Below are 22424 nucleotides of genomic sequence, written 5' to 3'. Positions count from 1 at the left end.
TTCACCAATTCATTATTTGGAGCATTAGTAGTGGTCTCAATGGCGACACGTACCTCAGCATTTGGATTGCTAGGTCCAGCACCATCAGCAGCTTGCGCCACTGTCCTGTCCTGAGGTAGTTGAGTCGTAGCTTCCCCTTTTTCCCCTTCCGTTTCTTCAATATTCTTCTGCTTGCATAGCTCCCTCAGCAATCCCTTGATTTCCCTCATCTCAGTCTTCAGTGATTTCAGATCCGCCACATCTTTCTTCAAGCTGGCAACATCCAATCTAAATTCATTCATCTCCTCCATATCAACTATCGACTCGTTGGAATGAGTCTTAGTAACCATCCAGCTTTCTGCAAGGGCGGTTCGGAAAGAATTCCTCCCCTTTTGCCTCACAGATCGATCTACCGCCGCCAAGAACAGAGATGAGCTTCGGAGATTTTACAGGAGCACACCTTTGCAGGATGGCTCACCAACCCTTGCTCAATCCCTGCCCTAACTCTCCCCTCCGGTTTGGATCTCGCCGGCTTAAGGAATTTTACGGTGGATTCCACCACCGCCTTCCACCAACCCTCACCAGATCGATCCAAGAGCCAAGAAATCAACTATGCTCTGATACCCTTGTCAGATCCTAGGAGTAGAAATGGAGAAAGTCCCAAATTCGATCGGAACCCAATTCTTCAGTTTAAGTGGCCGCCGCAAGGAACAGAACTAGGGTTCTAACTAAGCTACTCCTAGGACAAGTAATTATGATTCTCGATGCCTTTTCTCTTCATCTCACATAGAGTTTTAAAGGAGATTACATCGGTGAGGACCACAACTCCCATTACAGATAAGTTACAGCTCATTCAGCTGACGAAAGCAAATGACAAAATAAAGAGAACAGTGGACCCCGACAACTATTAACGGTCAGATACTCCTAATACCCCTTCGCGAGTAATCTCAGCCATAGGATCTTCATAACCCTCAACTTGTTCTTCTTCAGACTTGATTCTGGACTGAGCTGGGACTAACTCTGAACTTCTTCTAAAACTCCTACAGACTTAGCATTTCTGATCCTTGATCTTGACAGTGCCAGAGGTGGCTCCACGGCGAGCCCCATCGACGGCTGCTAGTACCCCTCAGTCCGTGCGCGTCGGGGCCTTGGAGGTGTGATTCTGCTCCCGCTGCTCTACTTCTTCGCTTTCTCTGGCACATTATGAAATTACCCGTTTCTGATTTAGGAAAACTAGGAATAATGCGCAGGGTTGATCATTAGTGAAGCTATAATACGTTTTGTACGGTTGCAGCGCTAAATCCATAATTGCCCCTTAGCTTCTCAGAGGGGAAAAAACTTGCAGGAGTATCCTTTTTTTAATCTTGTGGATAGTAGTATATCTTGATTTTACTATGAGCTGCTTGGGTTTGTTTGTTTGTAAAGTGGTGTTCCTGGTGTGCTCTGTAACAAAGGCAACGTGTTAGATCCAGTTTGGCACTGTTAATCGGTGGTACTACAAGCTAAGGCTGAAGGCCTGAACACCTTTTGCAAGTGTGCCCCTTTTTGCAGCAAAAATGGTTGTTGTCCTTTGTCCTTGTACCTTTAACCAGTCCTTTAATCTAAATAATTTTGGTCGGCGTTACTTTATTGCTCCGGAAAAAATATAAGTACAATAATTAAGTTCATCTTTGGTTTCAGGTTGATACCGTTATTTCTGGCAAACCAAGGATTTGTGATATGGACATGCTTTGCACAAGTCAGATTGATGAGATTGCCAATTGTTTAACACGTGTGAGTATTATATGTAATTTTGTACTTAATTTATGGGACTTAATTTGATCTAGAATGTGCAGACAGTCTCTTGAACCATGGATCTGATCTCCCGCCCTCGTGGCTCAGCAAAAATATGAACATATACTTGTGGGGCACATCATTGTGGAGGATAGTGCGGACTGCCGAGGATATTGTTATCATTGATTTCACTAAGGAGTGTGGAAGTCTGGGATCTGGCTATCAGAGCCAGGAATTCTTTCAGGCATGTAAAAAAGTAAGCTCTTGTCAATATAAATTCCTTTTTTTGTTCGGATCATGCTTAAAGATTTCTCTCTGTGTGTGTAAAACAACAGCAGGTTTGCAATATTCATTGCTAGTGCACGTGCGCGGGGGGTGGGGGGGGGGATGCTTTGTGACCACCCATTGTGGGGAAAATTTTTTTCCAAGGCATCTTGTAGTCTTGCAAGGAGCTATCAAGATATTTCCGTGCACCATTTCTGTAAGACTTTGGAGAAAGGATGGATGAAAATTGCAAAAGAAGAGCACATAGTTATTTTTCAAACTTTGTGAAAGGAAAGTTTTGTGATGAACTGATGACCACATGTGCAGTGCTACCTCCATATATATAGAATCCATGAAGTAATCATCATCAGCACAGTGGGAAGAGCAAGCAAGAGAAAACCAGATTAACCATGTCTCTACAGGTGCCAAATGTGCAGGAACTCGCACTGACTTGCAACCGACCTGACCAGCAGATACCTGACAGGTACATCAGGCCGGAGGCTGGCACCGAAGAGGTCATCTGCGGCCAAGGCATCAACACGGCAATCCCGGTCATCGATCTCGCCAAGCTGCTCAACCCGCAGTCATCCCAAGAGGAGTGTGCCAAGCTGCGATCTGCATGTCAGCACTGGGGTTTCTTCCAGGTACGTCAAGATTATGTAATCAAGCTTTTACTTTGATGATTCACAAGGTGATACAACTATTATTAAACTGAATGATCAATAAACCATGTGGGAGAGAATTAAATAGTGTTTTTTTTCAAATTTGGACAAGGTGACACTGATTTAAGTAGGATAAACTGTGATTGATCTCACAAATTAAACTGCAGCTCGTCAACCATGGGGTGCCTGACGATGTGATCAGCGACGTGAGGAGAGACTTAACTGAGTTCTTCAAGCTACCACTTGAAGCCAAGGAGGCGTACGCTAAACCACCAGACAAGTACGAAGGCTATGGCCAGCACTTCGTCGTTTCAGAGAAGCAGAAGCTGGACTGGGGAGACCTGCTACACCTCCGGCTTCGCCCAACCGAGTCCAGGGATTTGAGGTTCTGGCCTGCCCATCCTTCATCTTTCAGGTCTGCCTCACAAACAAAACCACAACTAATCTTTGCATTGATCATGACTATGGGAAATAAGTAGTTTTGAGAAATTTCAACCAAGAAATGAACAATTTTTTTTATTTCCAAGGTTTAGTTTTTCAGTCTGAACGTTCATGGCTTCTCTTGTTCCAATGAGCCATTTTGCTGCATATCACAACACAAATGTTTGACAGGAATTCCATGGAGAGGTACTCCTTGGAGACGGCAAAAGTAGCACGCTGCCTGTTGGAGTTCTTGGCCATGGACATGGGCGTTGATCCGGAGTCTCTCCTGGAGGTATTCAGAGGCCAGCCCCAGAACATGAGGGTGAACTACTACCCGCCGTGCAGGCAAACCGGCAAGGTGCTCGGCCTGTCGCCGCACTGCGACGCGACCAGCCTGACGCTGCTGCTCCATGTGAACGACATGCAGGGCCTCCAGATCAGGAAGGACGGCAAGTGGCTCACCATCGAAGCCCTCGACGGCGCGTTCGTCGTCAACGTCGGCGACATGCTTGAGGTAAAATATTGACCAGGCTTTCACCTGATGCGTCGATCTGAAACCGAAACAGTTTTTCTTTGCTGATCGATGTTGAATTGCTGGTGCACACCAGTACAGAGTTTCTAGCTTAATCATCTACCAACATGGCTGCTGCTTGCAGATTCTGAGCAATGGGAGGTACAGGAGCGTTGAGCACAGGGCCGTGGTGCACCCGGAGAAGGAGCGCATCTCGGCGGCGGTGTTCCACCAGGCGTGCCGGGACGCGACGGTCGGGCCTCTGCCGGAGCTCGTGACGAAGGACGGTGGCAGGCCGGTGTACAAGTCGATGGCCTACGAGGATTTCATGAAGCGCTTCTTCTCGGCCAAACTTGACGGAAGGGCTAACGTCGAGGGCATGAAGATTTAGTGGTCGAGAACATGGATCTTCTGTACCAAGAAATAATCAGCACTTGATTTTTTCTCTTCTATGTACCAGTTGCTGATGTGCCAATGGCCAGTACTATTTTGGCCGGAATACGAAGTTATCACGGACGTCCCGCTGTTAATATCATCTATCAGTGAAAAAATAGCCGTTGATGTGAGCACGTGTATCAAGTACAGGACTTAACTAGTTTAGATCGGTTGTCCGAAGTTAGAACATGTTTGGGTAGTATTTTAAGCTTATGATTCATGGAATTGCTAAATAACTTTAACCCGTTTTTTCTCCACAGAAGTTTCAAATTTGTGATCTTTTGGTTGCCTCGAGATTCGTGAGAGGGGAGGAAAAAAAATTTGCACAACCATAAGCTAGCGGGAGTTCGAATTTTGCACGACTATGCGTTAGTGGGAGTCGAACACCCGATCTCAGATTTAAGAGCTTCTAGAGCTAGTCAATCCAATATGAACATGTTTTTCAGAATTCTATACGAGTTACACATATAAATCATATTGTGATTATAGAGTAGTTATAATATTATTATACTAGTACACTTTAATAATTTCCCATGATCCCAACTCAGGCCTTTTAGAAGCAAACCATTGGAGTCCGTAAATCAAGCATAGGTGTCAATCTTCAGTTCATGGTAGCCCGTTGACGTGACGACGATCAAATCCGGCGAGAGTCCGACAGATAACGAGAATAACAGCCGACCATGTTCCCGCGTCGCCGCGGAGATGCTGCGTGTCTCCTGCTTCTGGCGATAGCTTGCATCCTCTCATGCGTCGCCGTCGCTGACGCACGGCCAATGCCGCCGCCGCCTACGCTGCGCCATCACGGCGGCGTGGTCAGCCGGTACGCGTTCTGGACGGGCAAGCCGCGGTGGACGCGACACGGACGACCAATGGTGCTGACGTACGCCGTGTCCCACACCGACGCCGTCGGCTACCTCCCGGGCGACGCCGTGCTGGCCGTGTTCCGGAGCGCGTTCGCGCGGTGGGCGGAGGTGATCCCGGTGAGCTTCGCGGAGATCACGACGGAGGACGACGCGGCGGCGGCGGAGGCGGACATCAGGGTGGGGTTCTACGGCGCCGGCGAGCACGGCGACGGGCACCCGTTCGACGGTCCGCTGAACGTGTACGCCCACGCCACCGGGCCGGAGGACGGGCGCATCGACTTCGACGCGGCGGAGCGGTGGGCGGTGGACCTGGCCGCCGACGCGTCGCCGGCGGCCGTCGACCTGGAGACGGTGGCGACGCACGAGATCGGCCACGCCCTCGGCCTCGACCACTCGACGTCGGAGAGCTCGGTGATGTACCCGTACGTCGGCACGAGGGAAAGGAAGGTGCGGCTCACTGTGGACGACGTGGAAGGCATCCAGGAGTTGTACGGGGTCAACCCAAGCTTCAGCTTCCTAGACTACTTCAAGCCGGACCATGACACCCCAAGGAGTCGTTTTTGGCGACTTGGTATAGCCTGCATCTTACTTTTGCCGCTCTAGCTAGCTAGCTAGTCATTGATCTGCAGTATGGTGAGAGCATGCTCCAATCTATGCTGGAGACCTTGTATTTAGGGGTTGCACCGTTGCACAAACTCTGATTAATCACATTATGAAAAGAAGCAATTATCTTTTCTAGAAAAAAAAATCTAGATTGCATGTTAACTAGTAGTAGTACTAGAAGAAGCTCTTATATTGGCAGGGAAAAAATTGATATGCTATTGCCACAACGTGTTTATCCGTGTCACAGAATACTAAACAAGTTTAAACTATTATGTTATCTAATTCTGTGGTCTCTTCAAAATTAGGAAATTAAGTCTTTTTACTTGTGCCCCTCTAGTTAGGGAAATTAGTTCGCGAAAAGTAATTTTTTAGTGTCACATCGGATGTTTCATCGGATGTCGGAAAGAGTTTTTGGACACGAATGAAAAAACTAATTTCATAACTTGACTGGAAACTGTGAGACGAATCTTTTGAGCTTAATTAATCCATCATTAGCACATGTGGGTTACTGTAGCACTTATAGCTAATCATAGACTAATTAGGCTCAAAAGGTTCGTCTCGCGATTTTCCTTTAACTATGCAATTAGGTTTTTAATATATATTTAATGCTCCATGTATGTGTTTAAAGGTTCGATGTAATGTTTTTGGAAAAAAAAATTGGGGAACTAAACCAGGCCTTACTTGTGCCCCCTCTAAGTTAGGGAAATTAAGTCTTTTTATTCTTAAGGATGGTTAATTGCCTCGTTAGTCTTTTGTTGCAGGCAGTTGTGAAAAACGTTTAGCACTAGATCAATATTGATTATGACTCCTCATACATGTAATTTCAAACTACTAGTTCCAATTGCCAATACTATTCCGATAAAACATGGAACACGTGTGTAATTCTGGTGTTTGCTCAGAACATACAAGTCAGAGTAGTATTATGAGTTACGATTTGTGTAAGACATTGGCGTTCATAATACTACTCGGAACGTGAATTTTGCTCGGAAAAACGTCCAAACATTGGCGTTCGGTGTTGTCATATAGCAAAATCAATCGTACCCAATTACGTAACGGACGATCAAGTGAAGGCACATCAGTACTGCATGCGCTGCACCTCGCCGCCGGCGGCACGTACGTACGCGCGATGATGTCTCTGTGTAGAAGCGGAGATGTGGCGCGTCTCACCGCCACCCAGCCGGCACTGGCGCAGACGACGATGACGACGACGCTGCAACCGCGGCCCGAAGACAACAACAACGACAGCGGCGCCGGCCCGTTCACGTTCTTTCCGGGCAAGCCGCGGTGGACGCGGCCGGACAGGGTACTGACATACGCCGTGTCGCCGACGGCCACCGCCGACCACCTCCCGCCGAGCGCCGTGCGAGCCGCGCTCCGGAGCGCGTTCGCGCGGTGGGCGGACGTGATCCCGATGAGATTCCTGGAGGCGGAGCGCTACGACGCGGCGGACATCAAGGTCGGCTTCTACCTCTACACCGACGGCCGGTGCGACGGGTGCGCCTGCATCGACAGCGACGACGACGACGACGACGGGGACGACTGTGAAGGAGTGCTCGCTCACTCCTCCATGCCGGAGAAGAGCGGGCAGATCCACCTCCACGCGGCGCACAGGTGGACGGTGAACCTGGCCGCGGACACGGCGCCGCTCGCCGTCGACCTGGAGTCGGTGGCGGCGCACGAGATCGGCCACGTGCTCGGCCTCGACCACTCGTCGTCGAGGAGCTCGATGATGTACCCGTTCATCAGCTGCAGGGAGAGGAAGGTGCGCCTCACCACCGACGACGTCCACGGCATCCAGGAGCTCTACGGGGCAAACCCACATTTCAGCTTCGGTGCCTACTTCAAGCAGGACATCTTGTCGCGCATCCAACAGATGAAGAAAGAGAAGAAGAAGAAAGCTCGCGGCAGCTCTTTTTGGCAACGTGGTCTAGCTCTCACTTGTGCCGTAATTGTTACCATGATCCCACTCCCACTTTCATTGAATAAACTTCTTTAGATATTGAATTAGCTTTGACTATTGGTACTTAATAACCATTCTTTTATTGAAAAAAGAATCAAATTATATACGAGGCGCCTACAAATTGGACGCCCAATTTTTTTTCGGGCACTGTTTCACCAAGTAGATCAAACATGTTTCACTAAACAGATAGAAATATTTTAGTCTTTTAAAAAGCTGAAACATAACCATATGACCTCATGAAATATTTTGCTACAACGTATGAAATAACGGTTTTCCAAAAAAATCAAGTGTTGTTTCACCCTATATAAAAAAAAATTTCAGCAAATAGCGAAAGAGTGTTTCAATTCACTGCAACATTTGATCCATACATAGTGAAACATTATGAATACACTAGGTGAAATATTTTTGGTGGAAAAAAAGTGAAACGGATTCCCTTAATAGAGGGCTTCCATAATATATGGGTGATTTGTTGCAACGACGTGCGTGGTGGGGACACGTGGCGGGATCGGCACTACACACATGGCGGGGGGCGCGCGTGGGAAGCACGGCGTGGGGGCGGCACATGGGCGGCGGGCGCGCGCAGCGTCCAATTTTTCTGGCGCGCGTCGAGCGCCCGATCCGATCCCGGCGTTTTCCGATTATATATTATCTTTTTTTCACTAATTTTCGAGTGTAATTAGTTGATGAGTAAATGTGGATGGGATAGCCGAGAGTGAAAATATTTCACAATGATGATGGATGAACTCATCCGGTAAAATTAGGTGGATAAAACCATCCAACTTTACAAATATTAATCATTAGCAAATTAATTAATGATGCTAGTCACCAACCCCTGTATTGCAGGTTCGGATCCCCTAGAGTTGGCTTCAACTTCATCCGGTGGATTTGGGCCAATCTCAGCCATAATTTATCACCTACGGTTGAGATTAAATCAATGCAGCTCAACCTATCCTTAATTTGTTCCTTCCACTTTTGATCTTACCTTCATCAAACTTTTTTTATGTAAACCTTCGTCAAGCTTGTAAACAAGGACTCTATGATAGGTTATATCAGCGAGCTGTACAGCAGCATCAAGGAGCTCGACATGATGTACGTACATGTTGCTACTTGCTTGCGCTAGCGATGGCTTTGCTTGTAGTAAGCTGTCCAGTTGCCCTGAGCTCTGATTCGAGGCGGAGAGCTAGTTTCTGCACCATCGCAAGGCTGTCCATGTTCACCATCTACGATATCACTCTTCTCTACACTGAAAAACTCTTCTATGTTGGTCTATTAATTGCAGGAACAAGATTAATTACGTTTATTTTCTTGATTATGTTGGAAATAGAACAGTTGAAAAGAAAGATCCAAATATGCATCAATTAAGGGAGTCAATTAGGATCTTAACCGTAGAAATAAAACGATGGATGAGATTTGCCCAAATCCACTGGGTGGAGTTGATGCCAACTCTAGAGAATCTGAACCCCTGTATTGCACGGTATATAAAACATACATCAGTTAGTTTTTGAACCGTAAATGCTTAGTTTGAAAGAAGAATTCTACGTCAATTACAATTCACCAATTATTAAGTTCGAATTTTGAAATTGAATTATGATTCCACCGTCGTGCTGCCCTGCTAATATGGATCCGATGTTGTCACTTCAGTGCCCTGTCCTGTAGCAACAACATTGCTCGACAACTAAACCCTGACGGCGGCGAAGCAGGGAAACACGTGCGACAACTAGGGTTTCCACCACATTATTTAGCAGAGATTACTCCGTCCGTCTTAAAAAACAAACCCTAAGTTTCCGTGTCCAACATTTGACCGTCCGTTTTATATGAAATTTTTTTATAATTAGTATTTTCATTGTTGTTAGATGATAAAACATGATTAATATTTTATGTGTGACTTATCTTTTTAATTTTTTTTATAATTTTTTCAAATAAGACGGACGGTTAAACTTTGGACACGGAAACTCAGGGTTTGTCTTTTTTTTTTGGACGAATGGAGTAAGTTTTAAGAAAAAAAAAAGACTAGTACTATTCTTTTACTAATGCTATTCGGATGGAATACATGTACGGAGTTGAATTCCGATGTTTGCTTTTTTTATTCGGATTAGTTATTCAGAACGATTTCTGCTCACACTCGGCCTGTGTCATATCTATAAACAAAACACAGGAGTGACTAATTTATAGAATTAATCAATCGTAACTAGTTACGTGACAACGATCAATACGCTAGTATTGCAACTCACCGGCGGCACGTATACGTACACGATGTTTCTGCTGTGTGGCTGTGGCACCGGCTCCCAGCCGACGCGACTGCGGTCCCAAGACAACAACGGCGGCGGCGGCGCGGCGGCGTTCACGTTCCTGTGGGGCAGACCACGGTGGAATCGGCCGGACATGCGGCTGACGTACGCCGTGTCGCCGTTGGCCACCGCCGACCACCTCCCGCGGGACGCCGTGCGGGAGGCGTTCCGGAGCGCGCTCGCGCGGTGGGCGGAGGTGACGCCCCTGAGGTTCGCGGAGGCGGCGCGCTACGAGGAGGCGGACATCAGGGTGGGGTTCTACCTCCACACAGCCGACGGCAAGTGCGACGCGTGCGGCTGCGTCTGCAAGGGCGGCGGCGAGGAGGCGCTCGCCCACGCGCACCCGCCGCAGGACGGGCGGATACACCTGCACGCGGCGCGGAAGTGGGCGGTGACGAACGTGGCCGGCGCCGGCGGGGACGCGCCGCCGCTCGCCGTCGACCTGGAGTCGGTGGCGGTGCACGAGATCGGCCACGCGCTCGGGCTCGGCCACTCGTCGTCGGAGAGCTCGATGATGTACAGGCATTACAGGGGGAAGGTGAGCCTCACCGACGACGACGTCAAGGGCGTCCAGGAGCTGTACGGTGCCAAACCACCACGTGTCGACTTGACAGCCGACTCCAAGCCCAAGCGCGTCGAAACTATAAGGGAAATTGAACAGCACATCCAGCAGAAAAAGGAAACAGCAAAGAAAAAACCCTTTTTTTGGCGACTCGTACGTCTACCACTCTACCCTCCATGTCTTGCCTGTGCCGTTAATAGTTAGCATGGTCTCACGCTTCACTTGCATTGAATAACTTATTCAGAGATTTGCCATAGCTTTGATTAATTTTTATTAGACATTGTTTCTTCTTGAAAGGGTAATAGTGTTGGTTACTTGAATAATAAGTCTTTAAAAAAGGTCGTCGTGTTGGGTTTCACCTAGATGTCTTCCATGGAGAATTTTTTTTTTTTTGAACGAATTGGCGAGCAGCCAATTTCATTGAATATAGAAGGAGAAAACTGTACAGTGTAAAGGGAAAGAAAAAAACTCAGGACCTTTGGCCCTAGTGAACTAAGGAACAAGCCAATTTCTCAGATGATGCGCGCCTGCTAAGGCCCATATCTTGGCTTTGTCCTTGATTTTTGTCAGAAGACCACTCGGTGGGAGCTCCTTATGCTGGAATGTTCTGCGATTTCTTTCATTCCAGATCTCCCAGGCGACTAGGAGCGTTAGAGAGCGTAGAGCCTTTTTGGGTGCCTCTTTTACACTTGTGGTTTGATCCCACCATTCTAACACCGACGAAACCTACCGCCAATGGTTGGGGTGAATATTGTTGCACGCCGTCCATTCCGCTAGGGTCGCCCATATTCTCTTTGTGTAGCGGCAGCCTGCGAGGAGGTGTAGAGCCGTCTCCTGGACCCGACGACATAAGGGACATATGGATCCATTTGGCCATCCCCGGGTAGATAGTCTATCAGAGGTCCAGACTCTATTCTGAATGACCAGCCAGGCGAAGGTTTTGCATTTGCGAGGAGCCTAGGGCTTCCAAATTAGGTTGTTGAAATTGTTGGTCGTTGTTCCAAGTAGTTGTGCATTATAGGCCGATGCTGTCGTATATTGACCGTGGCTAGTGAGCTTCCAACATATTTGGTCGTTCTCATGTTCTGTCAACTCTATTGTCTGGATGGCGGTCCAAACTGTGACAAGTTGGTCAATCAGCTCTGTTGTCCAGCCCACGTCCACTGGTAATCCCAGATCGAGCAGCCATTGATCTGATTGCAAGGCATGTTGGAGGGTACTATTCTTTTTCTTGGAGACCGCGTAGACTAGCGGTGCCACATCTTTCATCCTTCTCCCCTGCCACCAGGCTGACTCCCAAAAACTCACAGTCGCCCCATTTCCGATTGTTATGGATGTCGCTGCCGCAAAAAGGAGCTTATCGGTGTCATCGCACGGCGTACCAGAACCCACCCATGCTTTCTCCGGTGACTTCCATTCCTGCCAAAGCCATCGGAGGCGCAAAGCTCTTGCAAACTTCTCAAGGTTTAGGATTCCTAGACCTCCGAAACCAGTGGGTAGGCAGGTTCGGGTCCAGTTGATTTTGCATTTTCCACCCGTCAAGGCTTCTCCCCCCGCCCACAAAAACTTCCTTCTCTGCTTGTCAAGAGCCTCAAGAGACTCTTTTGACGCTTTTAGCCCTGTCAGGAGGAAAACAGGTTGTGAAGTGAGCACCGATTTCACTAGGGTGGAACGCCCTGCAAGCCCAATATGTCTTCCCCTCCACCCGGCTATGCGGTTCATTGATTTGTCGAAGAGAGGCTGCAGGTCTACTCTTCTTAGCCTTGCTGTGGTAAGAGGTAGTCCTAGATACTTCATCGGAAGATTTGCTCTGGTTACTGGTATGCCATCCAGGATGTCGTCAAGATCCAGGTTGTCACACCTGATTGGCACCACGTGGGACTTTTGCAGATTAGTGCATAACCCAGACACCTGCCCGAAGCGACGTAGAAGGTCGGTGAAAACTCGTACGTCCTCTTTTTGTGGGTTTATGAAGACTACCGCATCGTCAGCGTACATGGATGTGCGGAAGCAAATAACCCTTCCTCTCAGTTTACTTATCGCCCCTAGATCAGTGGCCTTGTCCAAAAGGCGCTGGAGTGGGTCGATTGCTAGAATGAAGAGCAATGGAGATAAGGGGTCGCCTTGTCGTAAGCCTTTTCCGTGCCTTATTGCCTCTCCCGGTGTACCATTTAGGATGATCTTGGAAGTGGAAGTTGATAGAAGGCCCGCAATCCATTCCCGCCACCTTTGTGGAAATCCTCTATTTTGAAGGAGCGTGAGGAGGTAGTCCCATCTGACTGAGTCAAAAGCCTTGGAGATGTCAAGTTTGAAGAGGTGGATCAACCTTCTAGTCCTGTGATGTTTCCTGACCATGTTTCTGACGTACATGAAGTTGTCATGTATACTTCGTTCGCGAATGAAGGCACTTTGATTTGTCGGGATTAGCGAGTGCATCAGTGGTCGCAACCTGATGGCTAAGACCTTGGAGAAGAGCTTGGCAAAGCCATGAATCAGGCTAATCGGCCTGTAGTCTCCGATTCCCTCCGTGCCGTCCATTTTGGGGATGAGCACTACATTGGCGGAATTTAGGAGGTTAAAGTGTGTGTGCCTCATGTCGTGCAGAGCATTGAAGACGGCCACTACGTCGCTTTTGATAATGTCCCAACAGTGCTTGAAGAATTTCCCTGTGAACCCATCAGGCCTTGGTGCTTTGTCGACAGGCATTTCGCTTAACGCTTTGTGGATCTCTGTCTTTGTGAAGGGGTCGTCCAACCCAGAGAGGTCGACGGGGGTGAGCCCTAGAGACTGGCAGTTGAGATCACACTCTCTTGGCTCAGGTCTTCCCATGACTTGCCGGAAGTGTTCTGCAATGGTGTGTTCCTTTTCTGTGTGTGTGACAGCCCAGCCGTTCTGCTTCCTTAAGCGGAAGATGTGATTTTTCCTTTTTCTTGCATTTATCCTACGATGGAAGTATTTTGTATTGGCGTCCCCTTCTTTAATATTAGTTAAGCGCGCAGCTTGCTTCTTCCATGCTCTTTCGATGACCGCAAATCCGAAGAGCCTTCTTTTTAGGCCCAGTCTCAACCTGTACTCTGCCTGCGTTAACTCCCGGCGCTCCTGAGCTACATCAAGCCTCTGAATTATGTCGAGCGCCATGTGATACTTGATTTTTGCTTCTGAGCAGATGCCCTTTGCCCATCTCTTTAGGGACATTGCGGTTCGGCTCAATTTGTCTGCGAGGCGGTGGAAAGGCTCATGGTGCATGGTGCTCTGGTTCCATGTGTTTTGTACCTCAGCTTTGAAGCCAAGTAGCCTGGTCCAGAAGTTTTCGAATTTAAAGGTCCTTGGACGTCGCAGCCCCGCAGGGTTGGAGAGGAGCAGTGGGCAGTGATCAGATGTTCCTGTGGACAGGGCATGCAGGATGTGGTGTACAAAGGTAAGGTCCCATTCCTCATTACAGAAGAATCTGTCTAGCCTCACCAAGGTTGGTCGGCGTCTCTCATAGCCTCACCATGGAGAATATATATTCTAAGGGTTGCTTTAGTTTTATGTTAAAATTTGCCCTACCAAATATTTCACAACTTAAAATCACAACTTAAAACAAAACTTACTAGTGTGGTGTCAACATTTTTCAAAGCCAATACAGTTGTTACAATCCAACTCTACTGAGCAGTGATAGTACAAACTATTTACTAAAATAGTACTTCATCCGTTTCACAATATAAGTCATTCTATTATTTTCCACATTCATATTGATATTAATGAATCTAGTATCTAGATTCATATTTATGTTAATGAATCTAGTATATAAAAAAAATATGAATGTGCGAAATGCTAGAATAATTTACATTATAAAACGGGGGGAGTAAAATGCAAAAGGCTATGCTGGTCGAGACCTGCCCCAAAGCTAAAAGCTTCGTATATGGGCCGTGACTACAATAGCTGCCACTTTGTGGGCTGGAGCCCCAGACGCCGATGGACGCAACTCCTCTTCTTTCCTCTGCGACCGTGACAGCACATGCGTCGATCGAAAAGCTACTCTCATCCTTCACCAGAAAATTCCTCCTGCAAAATATGCACATCAACGTTGGTGTACTTCCACGGCAACCAGACTTGGAAGGCTGCGATAGTGCAATCGCAAACTCTGATGCTGCAAAGCCTCCATCTCCAATTCTCCATGGCTCTTCCAGCTTGGTGGACTGGTGGCCTCTGCCTGCCAAAGGCATCTTGTTCTTAAACCAAACCGTACTCATCAACAATACCTGCTCTCTCCCATGTCAGATTTTAACGAATCCTGCACCAACACACTGTACCAGACATCATCTCGTTGACAGAATAAACAAAGCAGAAGTCATCCATCTCCCCTCCTCACGAGCCAGAGCCAAGCCATGACGTAGAGACACTGCAAATTGCATTGTTCTTGCAAACTCCTGCAAGCTTACTGACTCTGCAACACATTGCGTGCTCACAATCAACACCTTCATGCGTAATTGCACAGACCAAAAAAACTCAAGTACTACAATTAGAAGATTATTATTCAAGGTGATGGAGATTATTAAGAAGGGAAGCAAGCAAGCAGACCAATCAAAATGACATGGAGAAACCGTTGGTACGGCTCTAGTGCGCGCGGGTCGCGATCGGATGGACGCCCGCGTGATATGGATGAAAGATATTGCGTCCGTGTCTCACCACCACCTCGCACTTGACGCGAAGAAATCGGCATCGACCAGACGATGACACGGCAGTGTTGCGACAACATACGATCCTGTCATGTTAGCCATATTGGATGGATGGGTGAAGCACCCTATCAGAAACAAGATATGTTATTCCTTTTTTTTTCTGAAACGTTTATATCATATACTATCATCCATGTCAAACTCAACTTGGTTAATTATACTATACTAGAGAGCTACGCAACTTAGCAATCCAGAGTTAATTGATTCTAATTCGGTTTTGCAGAGTTTTCAGTAGTTTCAGTCCATAGGATGATGATGATTCCATGGAAAAATGATGTCTATGAGGGAAAAATACATACCGTACAACAGTAGTAGCTAGAAGAACGAAAAGAAAAATAAACCATGCGTTGGTGTTCAACGCGATGGCGCAACTCGAAGGTACCTTTCAGGCTAGGCTAGTGCAGCTTCTCTTTCTTGGTCTGTCCACAAACGTAAGCCTCCCAGGTCCAAGCAGAGAAACGGGTCCAATCGCTTTCTTGGTTTTGGCTTGGAAAGCACCATTTGACAAGGCCATCCATAATCCAATCCCCTCTTGTGCACAGCACCGTGATCAATTCGACAAATTGACCCCCAATTTTTTCTGAACACCAACACGCGTTGAACCTGATACTCTCCCTGCGATTCCTGCCATCTTCAGGTCAAGCAAACCCCTTACCGCCACACGGCAGCTTGTTGTTTTGCTGTTTTATGATCGGTTCCAATTAGCGCCTATCCTCTTTCTTTTTCGTGATGAGCCAATTAGGATTTTTATCCCCAAATCGAAACCAAGTTAAGTAGGAGTACATAGATTAGATTAGAGAGTGGAGTTAGGTATTTTCGCGTCACGACGATGACCGGCGACAGTTGGTCGTCGTTGAGGAGATTGAATTCTTAACCAGTGGATTACGTGAGGAAGACCGTCTCTCCTCCGCCGCGAGGAGGAGGAAGACGACGAGGTCAGCCGGTGGCCAACCGGAGCTCCATCGGCTGACCCACTTCTCCCTATCCACAGCTTTTTCTGTCTCTCGTCTCGTACTCTCGTGTGCACATAAAATTCTTCGTCCACCACTGCCTCCCCCGCGAGCCCCCACGATAACGAGAATAACGGCCACACCGGCCGCCTCGCCCTCGCCACGCCACGCCGCGCGCGCTCTCATGTTCCTATGTCGCCGCGCGGCTGCCGCGTCGTGCCTGGTCGCCGCCGTGGCGATGGTGGTGGTGCTCGGGCTCCCCGTGGTGCACGGGCACGGCGGCGTGGCGTGGCACTCGTTCAAGCAGCTGCTCGACGCGGGGCGAGGGAGCCATGTCACGGGGCTCGCGGAGCTGAAGCGGTACCTGGCGAGGTTCGGGTACATGGCGAAGCCGGGGCGTGACACGACGGACGCCTTCGACGAGCACCTCGAGGTCGCCGTGAGGAGGTACCAGACGAGGTTCAGCCTGCCGGTCACCGGCCGGCTCGACAACGCCACGCTCGATCAGATCATGTCGCCGCGCTGCGGCGTCGGGGATGACGATGTGGAGCGCCCCGTGTCCGTCGCGCTCTCGCCGGGGGCGCAGGGCGGCGTGGTCAGCCGGTTCACGTTCTTCAAGGGCGAGCCGCGATGGACGCGGTCGGACCCGCCGATCGTGCTGTCCTACGCCGTCTCGCCGACGGCCACCGTCGGCTACCTGCCGCCGGCCGCCGTGCGTGCCGTGTTCCAGCGCGCGTTCGCGCGGTGGGCGCGGACGATCCCCGTGGGCTTCGTCGAGACGGACGACTACGAGGCGGCCGACATCAAGGTGGGCTTCTACGCCGGCAACCACGGCGACGGCGTGCCGTTCGACGGGCCGCTCGGCATCCTCGGCCACGCCTTCTCCCCAAAGAACGGGCGGCTCCACCTCGACGCGTCGGAGCACTGGGCGGTGGACTTCGACGTCGACGCGACGGCGTCGGCCATCGACCTGGAGTCCGTGGCGACGCACGAGATCGGCCATGTCCTGGGGCTCGGCCACTCGGCGTCGCCGCGCGCCGTCATGTACCCGAGCATCAAGCCGCGGGAGAAGAAGGTGCGCCTCACCGTGGACGACGTCGAGGGCGTGCAGGCGTTGTACGGCTCCAACCCACAGTTCAGCCTCAGCTCGCTCTCCGAGCAGGGCACGTCCAGCTCGTCGCCGCGGCGCTTGCTTGCTGGATCAGCTAGGCTGCTTTGTACAGTCTTGGTCATACTTGTGACGCAATTGTAGATGATAGACATGTTTTTATAGGCAACAAAAAGATTTGATTGGATTAGAAAGAAAAAAAAAGTGTTATGCTGTGCAGCGTGATTCCATAGAAGAGGAAATGTCTCTTCTAGTGTGATAGCACAATTGGGTGTAGATAATTCAAAGAACTGCTTCTCAGTTTCTCTTCTTACAATATATATAGGCCTTTTAGCAGTCAAATTAATACAGAATATCCTCCAGTTACTGTACATGATCTACTGGTATCAAGTGTAACTATGACTTCTCTATCCTAAGATCATCCTCAGCGACAGATTACTTTCTACAGAGAAAATTATATTACTGATCACAGTCTACCGCGACACCGTGGTCTGAAGTGGCAAAACACTTTCAGCTCCAGGTTCCTTTGCTTCGGTGGATCTCTCTGCAACGACCTTTGACATGCCAAACATTCTCTTGATAGTCTTGGTAAAACAGGTCCTGTGCTCATTCGGGGAAGCATGGATAAACTCCTGGATGTGATCTCTCAAATCTGAGACAAATGACGTGTTCTCAGATTTATTCCTCCGGCACGATGACAAGGCAGGTTTTGCGGAGGAAGCGGATTGGTGAGAACCTTCAGGTTGGGCATCACCAGGCATCGACATGGTATAGCCGTATAGGGAAACTGCAGATGATAAAAAAAAAACTTCACAAGTGAATCCTATGAAAAAAAATTATACAATTTATTCATCATGCCAGACACTGTCAGACAAGCCTGATAATGATTACTACTGATACTTCAGTCGGAAAAAGTAACCCGTCGATCGATTATGCCTGATTTCCTATTTGAACAAAGATTACTTGTTCTCGACGTATCAAAATTCAGTAGTACTCCCCTCTGTCCCAAAAAAAACTCAAATCCTAGGGATGAACCTAGACACATGTGTGTTTAGATTCATCCTAGGATTTGAATCTTTTTGGGAAGGAGGAAGTATACTTTATAGAGATGAGAACATTTCCATTAGGGGTTTGGAGGAACATGGTCAATGAACATCAAGATAGGCAGGGCATTTTGATACTTTCAGCTTTCTAGAATAGGTTTAAACTTTTAGATGTCTCCTCTAGGCGTAATCAACATTGTAAGTAAAATCACAAAGAGATGGGTCCAATAACATATAACAAAAGGCAAAACCAGAACATTAAGGTTCATACAACGCTGTACCAGATTGTCTATGCAAGGCAAACTACAAAGTATGAATGCGGTGAAGCCAACTGCTATGATCCACTCAGCAACAACAGGTCAACTGCTGCATACTACATATAGATAACTAGAACTAAATGCCCATCGCCTTCCTGACTTAGAATAGCGTATAGCTGCGCGCTACCAGGAAAAAATGCTACCACCACAACTAACACACAACATCAGGTGTGGTGAGATGACTTGCTTAGAGAAAGGGACAAAAAAAAAGAGTTGATTTGGTATTGAAAGAGTTGTTTTGGTATTGACTGTTAGCAAAGCAGCAGCAAGCAGTGTTCGCAACAACAGCCTGAAGGACCGATTTTGCCGATTGCTCCATCCGCCCATTGCACAAGATGCAGACCGCGAAAACTAAATATAGGTGACCACCTACTACCAGCGGCAGAGCTTTGATATTGCGACTGGCTAACGAGTCACCGCACTTGTTCATGTCAGTACCCCTAACCCTCCACTCTAAATGAATAATGCATACGTGAGTCATGGAGATCCCCACTAGTATTTCTAAAACAGCTTATTTGCAACCTAGAAAACGAATTCAACACGGGATGGATTTAACTTAGAGCTAGGTCATATTATATAGCAGTGTGCGTTGATGCATCAATGAAGGAAGCACGCACAAGAAGAGTCGTTCCTCCAATCGACGCAACAAAGCGGATCAATGTAGGTGGGCTTACTGACCATTCACACAGGGTTAAAGGTTGCTGCCATGGCGGCCGCAGTGTGTGATTGGCTAATTAGCCACCGAGCACATAATAAAGAAACTTACAAAAGAGTTTTGAGGCGACCATACAAACATACAGCAACATAGAGAGGGAGAAAACCTAGATGTCTCCGGCGACGAAGAGGTCGACGAACAACAGGGAGTAGTTTCCGCGGATTGAGAAGCCGGATATTCGGCGCGAGTGGCGGCGGAGGCGGGCGGATCTGGGAGAGGGGGAGCAACGGAGGGCGAAGACGGAGGCGGCGCTAGGGGTCTTTATGATGAAAATCAGGCGGTTCTAGGGTTTCTGTGAGGGGTCCCTTGGGCCGGTATTATTATGGGCTCATCGTTAGCGTTTCTTGCAACTGGGTTAGGCCTTTTTGTTCTTGAACAATTAAGAAATAAGTTCATTTTACATCTCTGAACCGGGTTAAATCTAAACTAACAAAACCGGGTTGAATCAGGTCGGGTCAGTTTTACATGGTATCCTACTCGGCCAAAAAAAAAATCCGATTCCTATCAGTATCTAAAAAAGTCCATAAAATGATTTTAAAAAGTCGAAAAAACAGAAAAAATAGCAAAAAAAAGTAAAAAAAGGCGAAAAAACAAAAAAAAACTAAAAAAATCCCATAAAAAATGCCAAAAAAAAAAAAACATAAGAGTGACCACTGCGTGGGTGCCGGCATAACCAGCACAAACCAGTCAGGCAGAAATCACATGTATGTTTCGATAAAAAAAATCGACAAATCAAACACGAAATAGTCTAAAAATCATCACGCGCTTCACCTGCCGGCTGGATCCAGAGAGGCGCCTGCTGCACCGCCGATGCCGGCGGGAATGGGAGCGGAAGCCGGAGCCGGGGGCCCGGGGCAGGGCTCTCCTCCACCCAAGACGGCGCAGCCCCCACGGCCTTGCCCCCTCCATCGCCAGACGAATCCATCCCCATCGATCAAAAATCCAAACCTCGGAGGGGGACAGCAGTGGCGCGGATCTGGAGTGGCACGGCCGCCACCTTGCCACAATCGCGCCAGCCCGGGCGAAGGAGGGGAAGGAGTCGAGAGGGAGGAGGATCAACTCGCACTCGAATTTCCAGCCGTCCGATCTCTTCGAGATTAGTGCTTCTTTTATCAAGCTATTTCGGTTTGGATCCGGTTTGTTCCACCCTTGTTCGACGGTGGGTGATGCTGTCGAATGTCGATGGCGAGTGGCGACGATGGGAGGAGGCAACTCCGCCGATTTCTTCTCGGCGACGGCCTCGCTCGTCTTCTCCAGAGGATTCTTCTCTCGTGCAGCAACGCCACTCCGTACTCCGCTGACTCGACAAGGCATCCCGGCGATGAAGCAATCTTCAGGTGATGGGAGGTTGCTGTTGCGGCTGTGGCTTCAGCTCCTAAAAATTAGGCAATGTGATGTTTACGGCCCAGATGGTGAGCAATAGTTTATTTCCATTTTCTAAGCTAGTAGATCCTTGTCATCTGTGTCATGCTGTGCGTTGACTTTGGTTGATTAAGTTCGATCTAAAGTTTTATGTCATTAGGGGAGGATGTATAATGCAGTTTCTGAAGCTATATACATTTGGGGAGGATGTATTTGATCTTTTATTAGGTTAGTGATTCTATTATCTTTTTTGTGCTTTCCTGATTTGTATGTGTACAAGTACAATCCAGATCATCTGCTCACTGACATGTGGGCCCGAGGGTTGGCAACAGAGTTGGGGGAGGATTAGTGCATTTTCATGTACTGGCAATGGGGGCATATTTGTTTTTTGTCTGATATTCTCGAGATTTTTTTATCAACAAGACCTGCTTGAATATATGCATTAACAATACATGGATTTTGTGGAGTACTGGAGTTAGAGCAAGGGGAGGCCCCTTGATGACTACTTTATGATTTTAGGTTTTATCACCAACAATTTGATTTCTATCATAGTATCCACAATTCACTATTTTTGTTCTTGGCCTGAAGAAATTTCAGGAGGGTTTTCACTATAATTATTTCAGAGTTCTGTTTAGGTCATTTTAATTCACTGAAAGTATGTGCAAATGTCAGATAATCAATGCTTAGTTTTGTGTGCCTCTAACAATGTTAGGCACCAACATATCAGAATAGTTTTGTTAGCACCCAGAATAATTAGTTCTGACAGTACATTTCAGTCAACATAGGCTAGTTCTGTAATCAAATTCCAGTCAAAAAGATTAGCTTTGTTAGCAAATGTTAGTCAGTAAAGATGAGTTCAATTTTTTAGCAGTGAGAAGGAGTAGTTCTATTAGTACATTTTAGCAAGTATATGTTAGTTTTGTCATCTACTAATAATAAATACTTAGTTTAGTCAGCATCTAACATTACTTGTATTATATAAAAATGCTAATTGAGTTTTTTCATATTTCAAATGCATGATCTGTTTTTATAACTCTATGCATATACTAGTTTTCTTAGCAAATTTCAGCAACTATAAGGTTAGTTTTCTTAGTAAATTTCAGCAAGTATTTTATATTACATAAATACTAATTGTGGTCTGTTATATTTCAAATGCACAAAAACTCATCAGCAACTTTTTTTTTTGAAGCTATGAATAGTGTGCATTAAATGCTAGTTCTGTTAGCTTTTTTTTTAGAAAATAATTTCACATGTGTGTATATGATCTGAAATTTTACTGAATGTTGTTTTTTGGAGGAAAGGCGTAATTAAACGCCCGGCTTTCATTAAAAAGCGCAATACTGAATGTTGTTTTCGCTTAACCTCTATGGATTTATTTCTTCTTCTATGACTTTTTTGTGCTTATGCAGGGGCAAAATGAGAAAAAGGCATGTATCTAAGGCAGCTATGGAAACCGAAGAAGATGGAACCAGCTGCGGCTACCTCGCTTTTATTCTAAAGAATCTGAAAATAATTTGGTATTTAGTGGCTTATGGCATGAATTAAGTTGAAGTGATTAAGTACCCTCTCTATGATCTCTGTTTTCAAAATAGTGATTGAGTACCTCAATTTCTGGAGAAACAGTTACCTAAGAGCAAGGCTAATAATACATCCGACCTGTTGGCTATAAGGTTTTTTTAGCATTCTCTCACTCTACCCATATAATAGTCAGCTATTTACAATTAATACAAGGCCCACTTGTCTCACTCACAGTGTTTCTTGGTTCTTGTGTCCAAGCCACAAGCCTTGGTTCTTGTGTCCAAGCCACAAGCCGACTGTAAGTTTACAGGCCGCTTCTCCTCTCTCTACTCTCTTCTCTCCTCCAACTCAGCATTTAGCCGGTTTATAG

At 47.4% G+C, this 22424-nt stretch overlaps 6 protein-coding genes and 1 long non-coding RNA gene across 9 annotated transcripts; 6 read left to right on the top strand and 1 right to left on the bottom strand.

The window, feature by feature from the left end:
- Window positions 1–2321: 2321 nt before the first annotated feature.
- On the top strand, window positions 2322–4148 carry LOC4349360 (2-oxoglutarate-dependent dioxygenase 11-like). Its single transcript, XM_015758383.3, has 4 exons — window positions 2322–2660; window positions 2846–3093; window positions 3291–3615; window positions 3758–4148. Exons 1-4 carry the CDS (start codon window positions 2427–2429, stop codon window positions 4001–4003), a joined length of 1053 nt encoding a protein of 350 aa, XP_015613869.1. The 5' UTR covers window positions 2322–2426; the 3' UTR covers window positions 4004–4148.
- Window positions 4149–4820: 672 nt separating this feature from the next.
- LOC112936591 (metalloendoproteinase 4-MMP) lies at window positions 4821–5513 on the top strand. Its single transcript, XM_026020663.1, has one exon. The coding sequence runs from the start codon at window positions 4821–4823 to the stop codon at window positions 5511–5513; it is 693 nt and encodes a 230-aa protein (XP_025876448.1).
- A 1126-nt stretch (window positions 5514–6639) lies between these two features.
- LOC112936590 (metalloendoproteinase 4-MMP) lies at window positions 6640–7509 on the top strand. Its single transcript, XM_026020661.1, has one exon. It carries the CDS (start codon window positions 6640–6642, stop codon window positions 7507–7509), a length of 870 nt encoding a protein of 289 aa, XP_025876446.1.
- A 1872-nt stretch (window positions 7510–9381) lies between these two features.
- Window positions 9382–10527, top strand: LOC107276648 (metalloendoproteinase 1-MMP). The gene has a single exon (XM_015758492.3). The coding sequence runs from the start codon at window positions 9727–9729 to the stop codon at window positions 10525–10527; it is 801 nt and encodes a 266-aa protein (XP_015613978.1). The 5' UTR covers window positions 9382–9726.
- Window positions 10528–15141: 4614 nt separating this feature from the next.
- Window positions 15142–17470, top strand: LOC4349359 (metalloendoproteinase 1-MMP). The gene has a single exon (XM_015759118.3). The coding sequence runs from the start codon at window positions 16176–16178 to the stop codon at window positions 17241–17243; it is 1068 nt and encodes a 355-aa protein (XP_015614604.1). The 5' UTR covers window positions 15142–16175; the 3' UTR covers window positions 17244–17470.
- Window positions 17359–20254, bottom strand: LOC4349358 (uncharacterized). Of its 3 annotated transcripts, none has more exons than XM_015759119.3 (2): window positions 19946–20254; window positions 17359–17886 (listed from the first exon to the last, which is right to left on the bottom strand). In XM_015759119.3, exons 1-2 carry the CDS (start codon window positions 20103–20105, stop codon window positions 17573–17575), a joined length of 474 nt encoding a protein of 157 aa, XP_015614605.1. In that variant the 5' UTR covers window positions 20106–20254; the 3' UTR covers window positions 17359–17572. The 3 variants fall into 3 exon arrangements, with proteins under 3 accessions (XP_015614605.1, XP_025876605.1, XP_025876604.1); XM_026020820.2 differs by lacking the exon at window positions 19946–20254 and adding an exon at window positions 19258–19409; XM_026020819.2 differs by lacking the exon at window positions 19946–20254 and adding an exon at window positions 19281–19409.
- LOC9266612 (uncharacterized) lies at window positions 19875–22218 on the top strand. The gene is made up of 2 exons (XR_001540772.3): window positions 19875–20586; window positions 21946–22218. It is a non-coding gene; the product is annotated as an uncharacterized lncRNA (long non-coding RNA).
- Window positions 22219–22424: the final 206 nt, after the last annotated feature.

This window comes from Oryza sativa, chromosome 10 (assembly GCF_034140825.1).
Source record: "Oryza sativa Japonica Group chromosome 10, ASM3414082v1".
Classification (NCBI taxonomy): Eukaryota; Viridiplantae; Streptophyta; class Magnoliopsida; order Poales; family Poaceae; genus Oryza; species Oryza sativa.
Note: the sequence above shows the minus strand (reverse complement) of the source record. Positions and strands in the feature narration are given on the sequence as shown.

Bases quoted from the DNA above. Each gene is read 5' to 3' on its own strand.
- LOC107276648 (XM_015758492.3), top strand. From the start codon at position 9,727: ATGTTTCTGCTGTGTGGCTGTGGCACCGGCTCCCAGCCGACGCGACTG.
- LOC4349358 (XM_015759119.3), bottom strand. From the start codon at position 20,105: ATGGGGATGGATTCGTCTGGCGATGGAGGGGGCAAGGCCGTGGGGGCT. The intron at 17,887-19,945 runs GTGAAGCGCGTG...TATCATCTGCAG, and splicing joins TCTCTGGATCCAGCCGGCAG to TTTCCCTATACGGCTATACC.
- LOC4349359 (XM_015759118.3), top strand. From the start codon at position 16,176: ATGTTCCTATGTCGCCGCGCGGCTGCCGCGTCGTGCCTGGTCGCCGCC.
- LOC112936590 (XM_026020661.1), top strand. From the start codon at position 6,640: ATGATGTCTCTGTGTAGAAGCGGAGATGTGGCGCGTCTCACCGCCACC.
- LOC112936591 (XM_026020663.1), top strand. From the start codon at position 4,821: ATGCCGCCGCCGCCTACGCTGCGCCATCACGGCGGCGTGGTCAGCCGG.
- LOC4349360 (XM_015758383.3), top strand. From the start codon at position 2,427: ATGTCTCTACAGGTGCCAAATGTGCAGGAACTCGCACTGACTTGCAAC. The intron at 2,661-2,845 runs GTACGTCAAGAT...ATTAAACTGCAG, and splicing joins AGCACTGGGGTTTCTTCCAG to CTCGTCAACCATGGGGTGCC. The intron at 3,094-3,290 runs GTCTGCCTCACA...AATGTTTGACAG, and splicing joins GCCCATCCTTCATCTTTCAG to GAATTCCATGGAGAGGTACT.